Source organism: Eubalaena glacialis, chromosome 12 (assembly GCF_028564815.1).
Source record: "Eubalaena glacialis isolate mEubGla1 chromosome 12, mEubGla1.1.hap2.+ XY, whole genome shotgun sequence".
In the NCBI taxonomy this organism is placed as follows: Eukaryota; Metazoa; Chordata; class Mammalia; order Artiodactyla; family Balaenidae; genus Eubalaena; species Eubalaena glacialis.
In genome coordinates this window covers 17,348,783-17,364,243 of record NC_083727.1, presented here as the reverse complement: position 1 = coordinate 17,364,243, position 15,461 = coordinate 17,348,783, and the positions used below count along the sequence as shown (strand labels likewise).

The window sequence follows — 15,461 nt, the reverse complement described above, 5'->3', positions numbered from 1 at the left end:
ACTTCACTTTAACCTTTCATGGCTGATATTTGCTGTCGTGTTTAGTCCAGAGGCGGCAGGCACCTTCCAGATTCTGGGTACAGAGGCAACCTCAGGCTGGCGGACTCCAGTTTCCTTCCCAGAGTCCTGGGGATTGTCAGAACATAACGAGGGCATCCCGCTTTGACAAATAATGCCCTTAGCCTAGGAGCCCCTTGCGCGGGGTTTCCACGGGTCTGTTCTGTGCCACACTGCCTGGCACCGCCAGTCTAGACTGTGGAGACCAACAGTGCATCACTCCGCTGGGCCCTGTTTCCAGCGGCCATGGAGCAACCAGACACGGAATGGTGACGAAGCCGCAGCTTTGGGTGTGCCCCGTCCACGAGAGCAGATGGGGCTGCTGCTGCTTCGTTTTATTTTGAAAGAATAAAGGGCCACCCTCTTCTTTCCTTTTCCTTACTTTCCCCCTTTCCTCTTGCTTTTTAAAAGGTATTACATGTTCCTGATGATCACAAGCTGACCAGATATGAAAAATGTCTAGCCATGGCAGTGAATTTGTTTTCACTTCAGAGTCACCCAGAACAGTCTGGGAAGAAATGGGAGACAGGAGGGGGGGACCGAGTTGGGAGATGTCACAGCAGGATAGCAGCCTGCTTTTCTCATCATGGTGCCCTGAGTGAGCTGTAGGGAGGTCAGCAGGTAGCCTGAGTATCAGAGAGGTGGGAATCGTGCCCCACCTATGCCCTAGCTAGACCCATGCCAATTCCACACCATAGAGAAATAGCTGGTTCCACGGGTCTGTCAACCCCACAGACACGTGGAACCAGCTCTACTGACCAGTGTGCACAACACATACCAACCATTCTGTTCTCTTCATTAAACCTGGGATAACAGAAATAAATCAAGGGTAGATCAACAACAGAAATAACAACAAAACAAAGTTAACTTTTTAAAGTACCCTATTTGTGGTTCAGTTGAAATCACTGTGGCTGAGACCAAAGGGGGAAAACTATACCACAAGACAAGGCAGAATTAGACACACTAGTTAAACAAACATCAAAGTGAAAATAAGAATGCATGTTTTGCCTGCTTTTTGATGTTTCTTTATTTCTCATCTTAACCCTACTGTACCATTTCTTGCTCTTAGGAAATCTGCATTTCTTTTAAACAACTTTATAGGCATTTCTAAGTCTTTTCACAAACTGAAAGAGAAGAACTGTCTTTTTGTGAAATCAAAGTATTCTTACAAGCTTTGAATTGTAAGGAAGAGGCTACTTTTGTTATTAATGAATTTATTGCTTGTGCCTTTTTTTTTCTTTTTTTAAAGGAAAAGGAGATTGGAAGAAGAAAAATAAGTATTTCTGGCAGAACTTCCGAAAGAATCAGAAAGGAATAATGAGACAGACTTCAAAAGGTACTGTAACACAGCTGGCAGACAGTAGGTCCTTTTAGCTCTAAAATGTTAAGAAGCCTGGGCTACTAATCTAAATGGTTGCTGTAAGTTAGAATAAGTCATTGCATGTGCCCATACGCTGTGCAGCCTTTCTGACATTCCTATCATTACTTTAAGACTTCATCCCAGTGGGGTTTTTTTTTCCTTTTTTAAATCAAAGAAATCAAAATGGAAAGAGTTCACAGTCCTTTCTTTTATAGATCTGGCAGCAAAGGCCAAATCTTTCCTTTTCTCAGTCACATCAACCTCAGGGAGACCTTTACTGGCCAAGATGGGCCCTAAAAGGGTCCAGAAAGTCTTAGCATTTGTGAGTTTTGGACCCTCCCCCCTGCCCTGCCACTTGGGGCCTTTGCAATCTTCTGAACTTCTGATGCTTTTCTGTGGCAGGGACAGTTATGGGGTTGTTACCCCTGGAAACTCTGTCTAATGGGCTGACATCATGGGAATTTGCCCGGGCTGCTTTGTGAAGGCAGTCCTGCCCTCCTCTTAGCTGTGTCTTTTGTTGTTGTTTATATAGTAAGTAAATATGTCATCCCTTTGAGGCCCAGTTATATAATTTATGTTTCTCCAGTATTCAGACAAGGAGGGGAAACGAAGCTACTTCCAGATTCCAGTCTGGCTGGATAAGGTTATCATTAGATGAACATTTTTAGTTGCTCACCACTGACACGACTTATTTTCTTTTACAAAATCTTGGTGTCCTAGCCTGTGCAGAATGCTTCTGCAGTTATTCCTACACACGGAAATGAGGAAAATGGACACAGTGTATGTCAGTGGCACACCTGGGTTCCTTGGCAGCCATCAGTGGGCTTATTTAAGTTGTCCTGCTGTGAGAGTTATTCTTAAGCATTCCCAGTTTTTCCTTTTGAGACACACCCAGCATCACTTATGATTCAAAGTAAACCTTGGATTCTAACAAAGTCTTATTTAGAAAGAAGGAAAAGGCGAAAGAGAGAGAAAGGGATGGAGGGAGGAAGCCACCAGTTTACCGGCTCATGTGGATTTCTTTTTAAACCCAGGCAACTCTCTCCACCACTCCCCTCCACCACTGGAGGCGAGGCAGATAGTAAAATGGATCAAAGCTGCAGGCTCTCCCCTCCCCTGGCACACACCATTACTCTTCCCGCACAAGGGGCTGAGTGGCGAAGGGCACTTGAGTGGTGTTTCTGGGCTGATTGATTACAAAATGGAACTGAGATAAGGAAACACAGGGGAACATAAATTCCAAGGTAGGTCCTGAGTGAAATGGGTTCCCACAAGTCTGCAGCCAGACTCATTCAGTCCATCCGTCTATACCGCGGGCAAATGAAGCTAGAGCCGAGCCTCCTGATGGCACTGATTCTAGTAAGGTGTGTATGGGAACAACAGGGTGGAGCAGAAGGATGAGGGGTGAGAACTCCGGCTGCGCATGACAGCCCACCTTCACCGACACACTCTCCCCACACGCTGATCAAAGGCACATATGCTGACGTGGCTCACGTATATGAGACGTGATGGCAATTTTGCTTTTCAAGAAAACACTTTCAAAGGATTCTAACTGAGGGATTCTCTTTCCCTCTGCAGTTCTGGCTGCCTTCAGTTTTGAGCTAGAAGTTGAGTTCCCCTCACAGTTTGGAAACATATTTATGAGAGTGATACTTTCAGATATATACATAGATAGTACCTTCCTTCTAATGATCTCCAGATGTTTCACACCTGAGATGATATTTATTTGCGCGTGTCCCCTGAGGAACAGCAGTCAAATAGATTAGTAGGCATCTAGGCTTTCACCAGGATGCAGGTTTTGTTCTGCAGCAGACGCTGTGACCTTCAAGTTCTCTGTCGTGAAAGAGGGTTTCCTCTCCCTCTCTGTAAAAACATCTTCTTGTTCATGTTTGAAATGGAAGGATGGCGAGAACCTTCAGCCGAAGGAGCCTTGGAGTGCTTGTTCGCTCTAGTCGGGTCTTTAAATTAGGTCTCTGCCTCACCTGTCACTCCAGACTCCCTGTCAGCCTTCTTCCAAAACTCCTCCCCTAGACCCTCCATCACAAAAGCTCTGGTCATTTTGAAGGATTTGTTTCCATGGTAACATCCATTTGTTCTTGGAGCTTGTTTCTGAGTGAGATAGGCTCACTGGCTTCCTAAAAAGCAGCCCATTCCTGGTCCTGTGGCTCCATCAGTAACAGTGCTAGACGGTGCGCCTGAATTACATCCTTCTCTAGTCCCAGATGACAAGCCTTCAAGACTGGCATCCTGTTTTATCTTTCTTGTTTTCTTCTTCAACTGTTCCTATTGTTTTTCTTCTTCGATCTCTAGGAGAAGATGTGGGTTATGTTGCAAGCGAGATAACAATGAGTGATGAGGAACGGATTCAGCTGATGATGATGGTCAAGGAAAAGATGATCACCATTGAAGAAGCACTTGCTAGGGTAAGAGTGCAGATGTTTGGTTTTCATTTGTGAGCACTTGACCTCCTGACCTTGAGAAATGTTGGGGGATTGCTACAGACTGAATGCCTCCACCCCAACCCCCCACCCCCCCAAATTCATATATTAAATCCTAATGCCCAAGTCATGTTATTTGGAGGTGAGGCCTTTGGGAAGTGATTAGGTCATGAGGGTGGAGCCCTTATGAATGGGGTGAGTGACCATGTAAAAGAGGCCCCAGTGAACTCCTTTACCCCCCTCCGCTGTGTGAGGACACATGCTGTCTGTGAACCAGGAAGTGGGTCCTCACCAGACACTAAATCTGCTGGCACCTTGATCTTGGACTTCCCAGCCTCCAGAACTCCAGAACTGTGAGAAATTTCTGTTGTTTATAAGCCACCCGGTCTATAGTGGTTGGTTATAGCAGCTCAAACAGACTAGGACAGGGACATCAAAGGGTATAGGAATATACTGATAAGATTGATAATGATAAATTACTAAATAACCACCAAAGAAAAAGTAAATACAGCCATTATAAGCATTAGTTCTATAAGATGCCTTCAACAAACTAAACTTTGACTAACCTAAAAGTCAAGCTTTATCTATAAACCTTAAACTTTTGCTTACTTTCATTTCTGAGTAGATATTACAGTTTATTGTGTCATATTTTTTTGCTCTGAGTTAAATTAAGCACTGAAAGAAGCCTAATTAACCTTTAGGACACTGGAGTAGTGTTTGTGATAGCAAGACAGCAATTCTTAAGAGATGTCCTGCTTTGTTGTTACCCAACTAACTGGCTGATTAATTCTTGGATTCTGACTTTGAATACTTGGTTCGGGATGGTGTAGACAAGTCATAAATTAGGCAGGTTTAGAACTTTCAAGTCACTAAGGAATCATTGAACAAGTTATGACTTTACCATTAAGCAGAATCTCTAAGGTCTGAAACCTTGAAACAGTGACAGACATACTTTAGTTTAGTATACCTGACTCTAAACCTCAATAGTTAAAAAAAAAGAAAGTTTAATTTGTTGCTGAGACAATGCTGGAAAAAAAAAAGTGCTTGAGGGGAGTGTGAGGTGGAACCTGTAGTAGGAGACCTGAGGGCCAAGGTCTCCACCAGATGCCCATCTGCCAGCTTCTCTCGCTCTGTTGATTCGGAAGAGCAGAGGTGATCTTGCCTCCAGCGTCTCTGGGGACTGAAGCAGTGCCCGGGCAACGATGGAGCAGGTGACAGGTGGCAGGGTCTTGTCCATGCTGCTGATCACCTACACCTGCCCTTCACCCTCAGTCTGGTCTCCCTGCTCCACCATGCCTTCAGCCACCCCATCGAGCTGCCAGCTAGGGCAAAAAGTCCACCAGACATCTCTCCAGTGCCATTCCTTGAGCATGCCATAGCACTTGAAAAAAGTCCAACTGAATTTCTAGAAAATGCGTATGAGAAACACGGACCTGTATTAATTTTACCATGGTAGGCAAGATGTTTACTTACGTTCTGGTGAGTGATGCTGCTACGTTGCTGTTTTTAATTGTAAATTTGAAGATCTAAATGCAGAAGATGTCTGCAGGCATCTGACACCATCTGTGTTTGGAAAGGGAGTTGCATAGGATGTATCTAATCCAGTTTTCCTGAGGCAGAAGAAAATGTTAAAAGTGTCCTTAACATAGTCAACTTGAGGTAGCACGTTTCTATAATTGAAAAAGAAACAAAGGAATACTTTCAAAGTTGGGGAGAAAAAAATTTGTTTGATGCTCTTTCTGAGCTGATAATTTTAACAGCTAGCCATTGTTTACATGGAAAGGAAATCAGAAGTCAACTCCATGAAAAGGTGGCACAGCTGTCTGCAGGTTGGATGGAGGTTTTAGCCATGGAGTCTGTCTGTTGCCAGGCTGGCTGCCTTTGCCTAATTTTAGGATGGAGCTCATCAAGACATCAATATTTTCTATAAGGCAATCCAGAAACACAGATTAAAGAAAAAATTGATGATATTCTCCAAACTTTATTAGATTCTGCACACAAAGGTGGGTGTCCTTTGACAGATGATGAAGTAACAGGGAAGCTTGTTGGTCTGCTCTTGGCAGGGCAACATACATCCTTGGCTACTAGTGTCTGCATGGGCTTCCTTTTAGCCAGAGACAAAACACTTCAAGAAAAATGAAGGATCTCCCTCCTTTAACTTATGATCAGCTCAAGTGTCTAAAATTTATTTGATTGCTGTATAAAAGCAACATTAAGAGTTAGACCTTCTGTAATGACCATGATAAGAATAGTCCTTCAGGGCATCAGGCATGTGTTTCTCCCACTGTCAGTCAGAGTCTAGAAGACCCATAGGTATTTAATGCTTTCATGTTACTAAAGAATTATTTTAATCTGTTTCAGGTGGCTGTCTAATTCTGTTTTATAAGACATTCTATAAGAGGTTAAAACATTTGCATTTTGAAATTTTTATGCGTTTTTACATTCAGCGTAGCTAAGGAGGAACTTGGAAAATAATGTTAATTAGCTACTCCACTGCACTTTTTGTATTTGAATTTTCTAAAGTTATGCCCCTTAAACAGTTTATTTACATAAACTAGCTAGTAAATATTTGTGGTGTTCAGGACACTGACTTGCACAGCCCTTGGGGCACATGGAACACAATTCAGAGTTCGTTAGACACTTATGTACTTTGATATATATTTCAAAGATTCAAACTTTTTTTTTTTTACCGTAAGTTCACATGCTGCCATTTAGACACAATTAACGTACTGTGATCATTTTACCATTGTTCAGATAACGTTGCATAGCCTAGTGCTTTTCTTTTACAGCGTGAGAAATTCAGTTCTGAAGACTGTGTGTGCAGGATGTTGATGTGGTCCCTGTAAGAAATACTAGGGTTGGTCTTGATTTACCAAGAAGATGTAATATTTTCTTTTTCTTTGACTTGTTAGGAATACAATAACTTGTGTCCTGATTTGTTACACATCGTATTTTTGCAACATTAATGAATTTAAATGAATTAATTGGAAAGTTTGGGGAAAATAAAAGACCCGTATAGAATGTCTAGACTTTAATCCTTATAGGACAACCCAGCATCAGGAGAGAAGTTTGCCTGTATGTCATTTGGAGCCGAGTGTATCCCCCAATGCGTCGTTGTATTTGGGAAAATTTTGCATATGTTCAGATGAATACAATTTGGTCCACTATGCTTTGTTTATATGAATTTGATCTCACTGCTGAGTATTTTCCCCCTGTGAAGTATACAGCTATGATTCACATTCCTGAAAACCCAGTTGTCAATACAAAGATGAAAATGAAAAAGGCTGCAAAGAACTAATATGTGAAACACCATTGTCAGCTGCAAAAGCATTTGAAGAGAATGAAGTTTACAAGATAACTCTGTGTACACAGTGTGTAATTTTAAAAGACAGCAGCTTAACTTATGATTTTTATATTTTATTAACTGAATAGTTCCATCAAATCTAACGGCATTTCAAACATTTTCTAATGGTTTTATGATGGATACTTACTCTGTATGCTTCAAGGAGTCTGGCACACTGGTTAAAAAAATTGTTTAGGGAGATCTAGAGTATTAGCGTATTCTAGACAACACAATTTACAGGTGCTAATTTTAAGACTGTTCATAGCTCTTGGTGAGTAAGTTCAGGGTATTCAAATGTTGGACTAGTTCTGCAAGGTGTAGAAAGCCCATGAGACACTTGGAAGCTACAGGTTATTAATTTATGTGGGTAATTTATGTGGTGTGTGTGAGATTGGGAGGGTAAGGAATAAACTCACTTTTAAAGCTTTGCATAAAGGAGAGCACTATTGTTTTGGAATGATGGCACTCAGCCATGATGGAGCTGTGTTGTTGAAAAATATGTCCTTTGACATTTTAACTGGAAGAAGTGTCTAGGGAAATTGAGAGAGATTTATGACCATGATTTAATAATCATGTTCCCTAAAAAATAATGTAAGTATCAATATTGATACTAAACAGTTGCTCATGTAATTTGATCTAATTACTAAATATTATGTATTTATCCACCTGATAAATATGTGCTGGGTTCCACAAGGTCATATCTGTGTGAAAGTCCAAAATAAAGTCCTTGTGGGATTTGAAAAACAAAAACAAAAAACTTGATGTTTGTCACTGACTTGACTGATGTTTTGGCATGGTGAGCTTTTCTTAATGCCAGCTGTCTTACATCAGGTTCCCTAGAAGCAGAACCTGAGATGTGGATTCTTGTGCACATGATTTATTGAAGAAAAGCTTTCAGAAGAAACCTGTAAGTGAGAGAGGGAAGCAGGAGAGGCAGAGGAAGAAGCTGGGCAGAGATGTGATTTCAGGAGAAGTCTAGTGTCAGCCTCAGCCTGATCTCACAGGGAGGGGTGGGGAGCTCTGGAAGGTGAATTGCACTGTAGAGTTTGTCCTGCCAGAGAAAAAGAGGCTGAAAGCTGATTGGGGAGGAGGGAACAGCCTTCTAGGCATCTGTGGGGAGACAACGCCTGTCAACCATGGATAGTTCTCCTGAGAAGGGTATATAGATGTGAGTCCATATCTACGGTAATTGGGAAATCAGAGAACAGTCTTTTAAAGAGTCTGGGCATCTGGTATACCAGAGCACAAGATTATGAGCTGAGAACCTATATAAATTATTTCCTTGTAGCAGGTATTGTGCATCAATCATAGGAATGTGGACAGCTAGAGAGGCTCATGGAGAGAGTCCATAGGAGAGCAACAAAGTGATTGAGGGTTTTTTTAAATAGGTCTCTTGGGTTGGAATCGGAAAGGATTTATCTCAGAAAAGAAGCAGAAAAGAACTTATTCACTGTCTTCAAGTATATGAAGGGTTATTAGACAGTACATCTTTAGGATGTACTGCACAGTGTTTTGTTTTCATCTCTACTGAGGAGAGCATAAAAGGAAATGAATGAAATCGCAGCTGGAGGGGATTTAGATTAAATATAATAGAAATGTTCTTTATAATAACTGCTCTTAGAAATGGAAACATTTTAGAATCTCTCTCCATAAAGGTCTTTAAGATAGAATAAGCATTAACCTACTGCAGATGGTCATTCCTCTAAGAATCATGTCATAAACTTCAAGTGTGGGAAAACTATGAGACTAGGGAAAATAAGATATGAAGGTAGACAGATGGACAGACAGACCGACACCCACACCCACACTTTAAAATGTCATTATTTTAAAACTTCCAGAATTAAACTAAAACTCTATAAATTTGCTTTAAAATACACAAGTTTCTCAAATGAACATCATCAGTTGTCTTTGGGAGCAGAGTGGAATACAAAAATGTGATTATGTAAACAATAACCAGGGTTTTTTCATTGTAAAATGCACTTTAAAAAATTGTTAGAGATCCTGGTTTTTTTTTTTTTAATTAGGAAATTAAAAAACAAGGTAAATTTAGATAGAGCACAAATCTGAATCTTTATCAGAAGAAGCACACGGGGAATTCCCTGGCAGTCCAGTGGTTAGGACTCTGCGCTCTCACTGCTGAGGGCCCGGGTTCAATCCCTGGTCGGGGAACTAAGATCCCACAAGCTGTGCAGCCAATAAATAAATAAATGAATTTTTTTAAAAAAGAAGAAGCACATGTACTCTTAGGTACCAACATAAATGATGGAAATGGACAGATAACAAAAGAAAAATATTAAGTCTGTTTATGATTGACTAGTGAGGAATTTGTTTTGTTTACCTAAAGATGAAGATTTTATTTAGTGCTTCCTAGAAAGTAGAGCAGAGACCCTGAGAAAACAAATGATAACCCCCTTTTTCAGAGGCAGCTATTTCGATCATACAGGAAGAATAATGCACTTCAGAAACCAATATATCTGGAAAGGAAGAGCATTCTAATATGTCACTTAAATGTATTATAGAGATTAGAACAACATTAATCCCCCTAATATACTAGAAAGATTAAAATAATATTAAGCACCTGCATAGCAAAGGTTCAAATACCTGGAGTTGATGTGAACTTTGAGCTCTCTCTTATCTGCAACCACAGGGGTGATAATAATACCATCATAAAAAGTCTGTTGCATGGGTACAGTATACTAAGAGCTTTGCTGCATTATCTTACTTTATGCTGGGAATAGTCCTGTGATATAGTTTATTGTCATCCCGTTTTCCAGGTGAAGGAACTGAGGCACAGAGAGGTTAAGTAATTTGCCCAAGGGCTTCCAGTTATTTGGGAGCCCTTACCTGTTAATCAGTACTGTCTGCCTCCCCCTCATCCATTGCCTGTCACAAGTATGCACAGAAAAGAACTTCGTAGTAGAAATAATGCTTTGGAAAGTTGCTTTTTCCTAGAGGAGTGGCATTGCCACGTCCACACAGCTCCAGTGGAAAAGGACGGTCCTGGCACCATCTCCTGGGCTGTCAGGTCAGATTGTGTCTGCTTTCTGGTGTCTTGATTCCATGGAACATGATTTGATCGATGTCTTAACTTCATATCCAAAAACTGTTTTATAACAGAATTTTAATGCTGTGACAACTTAATTGTATTCCGCACAGAGTTAAATTTTTATGTATTTTATGAAAACACACCTGGAACTTCTCACATTGGCCATTCTGAAAGATCTTTCATCTAATTCTGCTAGGTTAAATTTGTTAATTTTCTATAATATTTCGTTTTGTCCTTCTGTGTTTTTCAAAAAGTAGAAACCTAGTTTTTAAGCCCGAACTTTAAATGTCTCTGAACATATTCTAGATATCTAACTGCTATTTTCCTCTCATCCATAGGATCCCCAATAAATCCCATAACATTTGTTAGGTGATAACATTGAACTGGTAACATGAGGCAGTCTAGAACAAAACAAGCAAGCGATTTTTAAAAATCAGTTTCAGGCTTCCACCTCTGTTTCTCTAAAATCTCCTTAGTCTACACATTTTGTCTTCCACAAAGAGAGGTAATCCAAAGGTCAAACTACAGACAATTTCTGTTATCAAACTTATAATTGAACTGATAAAGGTGTTTTGATGTTGGAAGATGTTGGAGAAGGAAAATCAAGGTTCTTTTTGGAACACAGAATACAAAGAGTCCGTTGTGTCTCTTGGTTTGATTTAGATGAAAACCTGCAGGGAAGGACGTGTTTCTCCTTTCATTTGGGTGACCCTTGTCTTTGGCTGGCACTTAGTCACCAACAGTGGTGCGAAGAAGGTGCCCAAAGGATTCATTCTGCTGCTTGGTAGACAGCCTTGGCCATCATTTCCGTTTCAATCTTCCATTTTCTCTTGTTGCAGCTCAAGGAGTATGAGGCCCAGCACCGGCAGTCAGCTGCCTTGGACCCTGCTGACTGGCCAGACGGTTCTTACCCACCATTCGATGGCTCATCAAACTGCAATGTAAGTTTGCTGTCTCTTTGAGCATCTTAACCACTCCTACTAAAAAGGGACAGCCTACACAATTTCAGCCTTTAGACTTCTTTTTGCAGTTACCAACTTCCACCTGGATCTGGAAAGAGGTGTCTCTTCTGACGTGTTATTCTTTTCTTTACCTGGTAGCTGGGACAGTGCTATTCATGCTGGTTTTTTTTTTTTTTTAATTGAGGTAAAGTAGACACAACTTAAATTTTACCATTATAAGCATTTTAAGTGCTCAATTCAGTGGCATTAAGTACATACACATTGCTGTACAACCATCTTCACAACCCACTTCCTGAACCTTTCCATCATCTGAAACAGATATTCCATAACCATCAAACAATAACTCTCCATTCTCGCCTCACCTTCCCCAACTCCGGCAACCACAGTTTGCTTCTTGTCTCTATGAATTTGACTAGTCCAGGTACTTTATATAAGTAAAATCATACAATATTTTTCCTTCTGTGTCTGGTTTATTTCACTTAGCACCATGTTTTCAAGACTCGTCCCTGGTTTATTTCACTTAGCACCATGTTTTCAAGACTTGTCCACATTACAGCTATACTACAACTTCATTCCTTTTTATGGATGACCAATATTCCACTGCACATATATACCACATTTTGTTTAATCATTCATCTGTTGATAGACACTTGGGTGTGTCTCCCTTTTGGCTATTGTGAATATTGCTGTTATGAACATTGGTATACAAGTATCTGTTTGAATCTTTGCTGTCAGATCCTTTCCGTATATACCTAAGAGTAGAATTTCTGGATTATACGGTAATTCTATGTGTAACTTTTTGAGGACCTGCTATACTGTCTTCCACAGTGGCTGCACCATTTTCCATTCCTGACTGCTGCGTGAAAGTTCCCATTTCTCCGCTTCCTCACCAACACTTGTGATTTTCCCATTTTTGATACTAGTCATCCTAATGGGTATAAAATGATATCTTTGTGGTTTAGATTTGATTTCTCTAGTGTCTAATGATGTTTAGCATCTTTTTATGTGCTTGGCCATTTTTATACATTCCTCAGAGAAGTGTTTATTCAAGTTATTTGCCCATTGTTGAATTGGGATTTTTGTTTTGTTGTTGGTTGTTGAGTTGTAGGAGTTCTTTATAGAGTCTGGATATTAATCCTGTATCAGGTACATGACTTGTAAATATTTTCTCCCATTCTATGAGTTGCCTTTTTACTCTCTTGATAGCATCCTTTGAGGCAGGAAAGTTTTTAATTTTGAAGTCCAGTTTACATTTGTTTTTGGTGTCATAACTAAGAAATCATTGCCATATCCATTGTCGTGAAGATTTTCTCCTATATTTTCTTTTAAGAGTTTATAGTTTTAGCTTTTAAGTTTAGGTCTATGACCCATTTTAAGTTAATGTTTGTATATCATATAACATATGGGTCCAGCCTCATTCTTTTGTGGGTAGATACCTTGTTTTCCCAGAACCACTTGTTGAAAAGACTGTCCTTTCCCCCATTGAATGGTCTTAGCACCCTTTTTGAAAATTAATTGACCATATATGTGAGGGTTTATTTCTGGGCTCTCTTATTTTATTTCTTTGGTTTATATGTCTTTCCTTTGCAGGCATCATACTGTTTTGATTAAGATAGCTTTATAGTAAGGTTTGAAATTGGGAGGTGTGAGCCCTCCAACTTGGTTCTTCTTTTTCAGGTTGTTTTAGCTATTAAGGTCCCTTGAGATTCCATATGAATTTTAGGATGGGTTTTTCTATTTCTGTGAAAAGTGCCATGAGATTTTGATAGGGATTTTATTGGACCTGTAGATTGATTTGGGTAGTATTGTCATCTTAACATGAAGTCTTCCAATCCGTGAACACAGCTATTCTTCCATTTATGTCTTCTTGAATTTCTTTCAGCATTGTTTTGTAGTTTTCAGTGTACAAGTCTTGTCTCCTTGGTTAAGTTTATTTTTAAGTATTTTATTCTTTTTGATGCTATTATAAATGAAATTGTTTACTTAATTTCCTTTTTGAATTTTTTATTGCCAGTATATAAAGATGGAACTGATTTTCCTGTGTTGATTTTATATCCTGCAACTTTGCTGAATTTCTTTATTATCTCTAACAGATGTGTGTGTGTGTGTGTATGTGTGTGTGTAAAATCTTTAGCGTTTTCTACATATAAGACCATGTCACCTGTGAACAGAGGCAATTTTTCTTCTTCTTTTCCAGTTTTGATGCCTTTTATTATTCATGCTATTTTAATGTGACCAAAACATTGCTTCTCAGGAGTTCCACCAAGATCATAGGAATTAGAATTCCAGAGTTTCAGATAGACATTTCATGGTGCTATCATCAAACTGCGTGGAGTGAGAATGGAGGGAGTTAACCTTTTTCATCTATTACGCAATTCTTTTTTTTTTTTTTTTGGTTTTCAAGATTTTGTTTATTTGAGTAGTTTGCAGCTACTATGCAGTTGTTTTGTTTGTTAGGTCCTCTCTTCCTTAAAGTCTGGAAGCAACTCTACCTCCATTTCTTCAGACTCTTGTTTCCTCTTGTCAATGCTCCATACAGCCAGTCATCTTTCCAAAACATACGTCTCTTCTTACATTCATGTGTTTCAGAAAAGCCTGATGGTTTTCCAGTTTTACAAGATAAATTCCAAACTTCTTGGCACACTCAAGACCCTCTGTGATCTGGCCTTAATCAATTTCTCTACTCCCATCTGTCACCCCTTGCTCCAGTAGGTCTCCACTCCATCCACATTGGACCCTGAATGCCTTACTGATCATACCTTGTATTTTCACACTCTCTGCTTTAATTTGTGCATTTCCTCTACGTAAAATGTCTTCCTGCAAATTTTCCAGGTAAAAATCTATGCATCTTTCAAGGTGAAGTCCAACTGCCACCTCCTCTGAAACTTTAGCATCCTCAAGTGTATTTTTATAGCTTCCTGTTCTGTGCTTTGTTAAACTAGCTTGCTACGTGAAACCTAACAGTTATCCTGGAGTATCAGAATTAATTGTATATATTTCAACCTCCGTGGAAATTGTGAGCTCCTTGAGCAAGAAAGGCAGCTGTATTATCTTTGTGTCTCCAGTGAGTGCCTAACTCAGTGTTCAGCTCATATAGCCTGCTTGAGAAATATTCAGTGAACAAACTTGTATTTGAATGGTCATCCTTCCTGGCTGCTTTAAGAGCATGTTTTATGTCTTGAGACTATAGACTCAGTCTTTACACTTCTTTGCATCTGAGTAACAAATGATGGCATATCATTAGTAAATATAACCCTCCCACTACCTTCTTGTCCCTGATTTCCTGAATCAAACACCAGATTCCATTGTAGCTAAAACAAACAAATAAACAAAAAACCCAAAGGATTATTAATTTGAAAGCTCTGCCTGGTTTGCTTTTGTGTGGAGGGGACTGAGATGTTACCATTTATAATAATAAATGTGTCATATGCTAGCCAGCAGCATGTCCTGGGACTATGAGGTAATCAAAGGAACCATGTCCATGGTTTTCACTGTGCCTTTTGGGGTCTCTTATCCCCTAGTTCTAACATAATATAAATGTAAATCATGAATCCAAAGAATCATGAAGAATAAATATCGTAACTCCGGACTGATGTGATTCAAACCCAACTCGGGGGAGAACACATCGCCTCAGTTGTCCATAGTGGGTCTTTTAGTGTCCGTCTCACTGGATACTGTCCTGATTAATAGCATCTGAGTCAAGGGAGCGGTTACAAGACTTTATCCATTCAGAGAAACAGGCCTGTAGTAAAACCTCACATACTTAGATGGTAAGGAGAGAGGCTTATCTCATTTAGGAAAAAGTTACTATAAATAGAGTACTGTAGGCATTTTGAACAAGCTGCTAAGAAAGTATTATATTAAGTATTGGTTTGTTGAACCCCTTTCAGAGGGTAAATCACAACCATCACCTTGATATCAGCTGACAGAATGAAATGGGTACTTCTTAAAAGTTGGGCATTCGTTCTCTTGAGCATTTCTTTGTTCTTTTAGGAGGCATCTGTGGAGCTTCTGCAGAGCGCTTGCTATGTGCTAGGCTTCATGCCAGGTATCCAGGTTACAAAGGTGAAGGAGAGAGAGAGGCCCTGCCCCAGTGGAGTTTACCCTGCAGTGCAGAGGTTAAAATTAGCCTCACACGTGCTCACACAGACTCACGTACATGGTTACATTATTAACTCCTTACAAACTGTTTCTTCATAGACGGCTCAAAAATAAACTCAGCCTTTCCTAGTTGGAGGGAGGGCCAGGGATACGA

The 15,461-nt window shown here is 40.0% G+C and overlaps 1 protein-coding gene and 1 pseudogene across 2 annotated transcripts in view; both read left to right on the top strand.

The window, feature by feature from the left end:
* Positions 1-15,461, top strand: part of SASH1 (SAM and SH3 domain containing 1) — a 186,390-nt gene that overhangs the window by 114,401 nt on the left and 56,528 nt on the right. For both annotated transcript variants that reach the window (XM_061206866.1, XM_061206867.1), the window contains 3 exons: positions 1,307-1,393; positions 3,728-3,840; positions 11,084-11,185. In XM_061206866.1, the coding sequence (XP_061062849.1) occupies positions 1,307-1,393; positions 3,728-3,840; positions 11,084-11,185 (302 nt within the window). The remainder of the gene's footprint in view (positions 1-1,306; positions 1,394-3,727; positions 3,841-11,083; positions 11,186-15,461) is intronic.
* LOC133102618 (lanosterol 14-alpha demethylase-like) lies at positions 5,058-7,153 on the top strand (annotated as a pseudogene).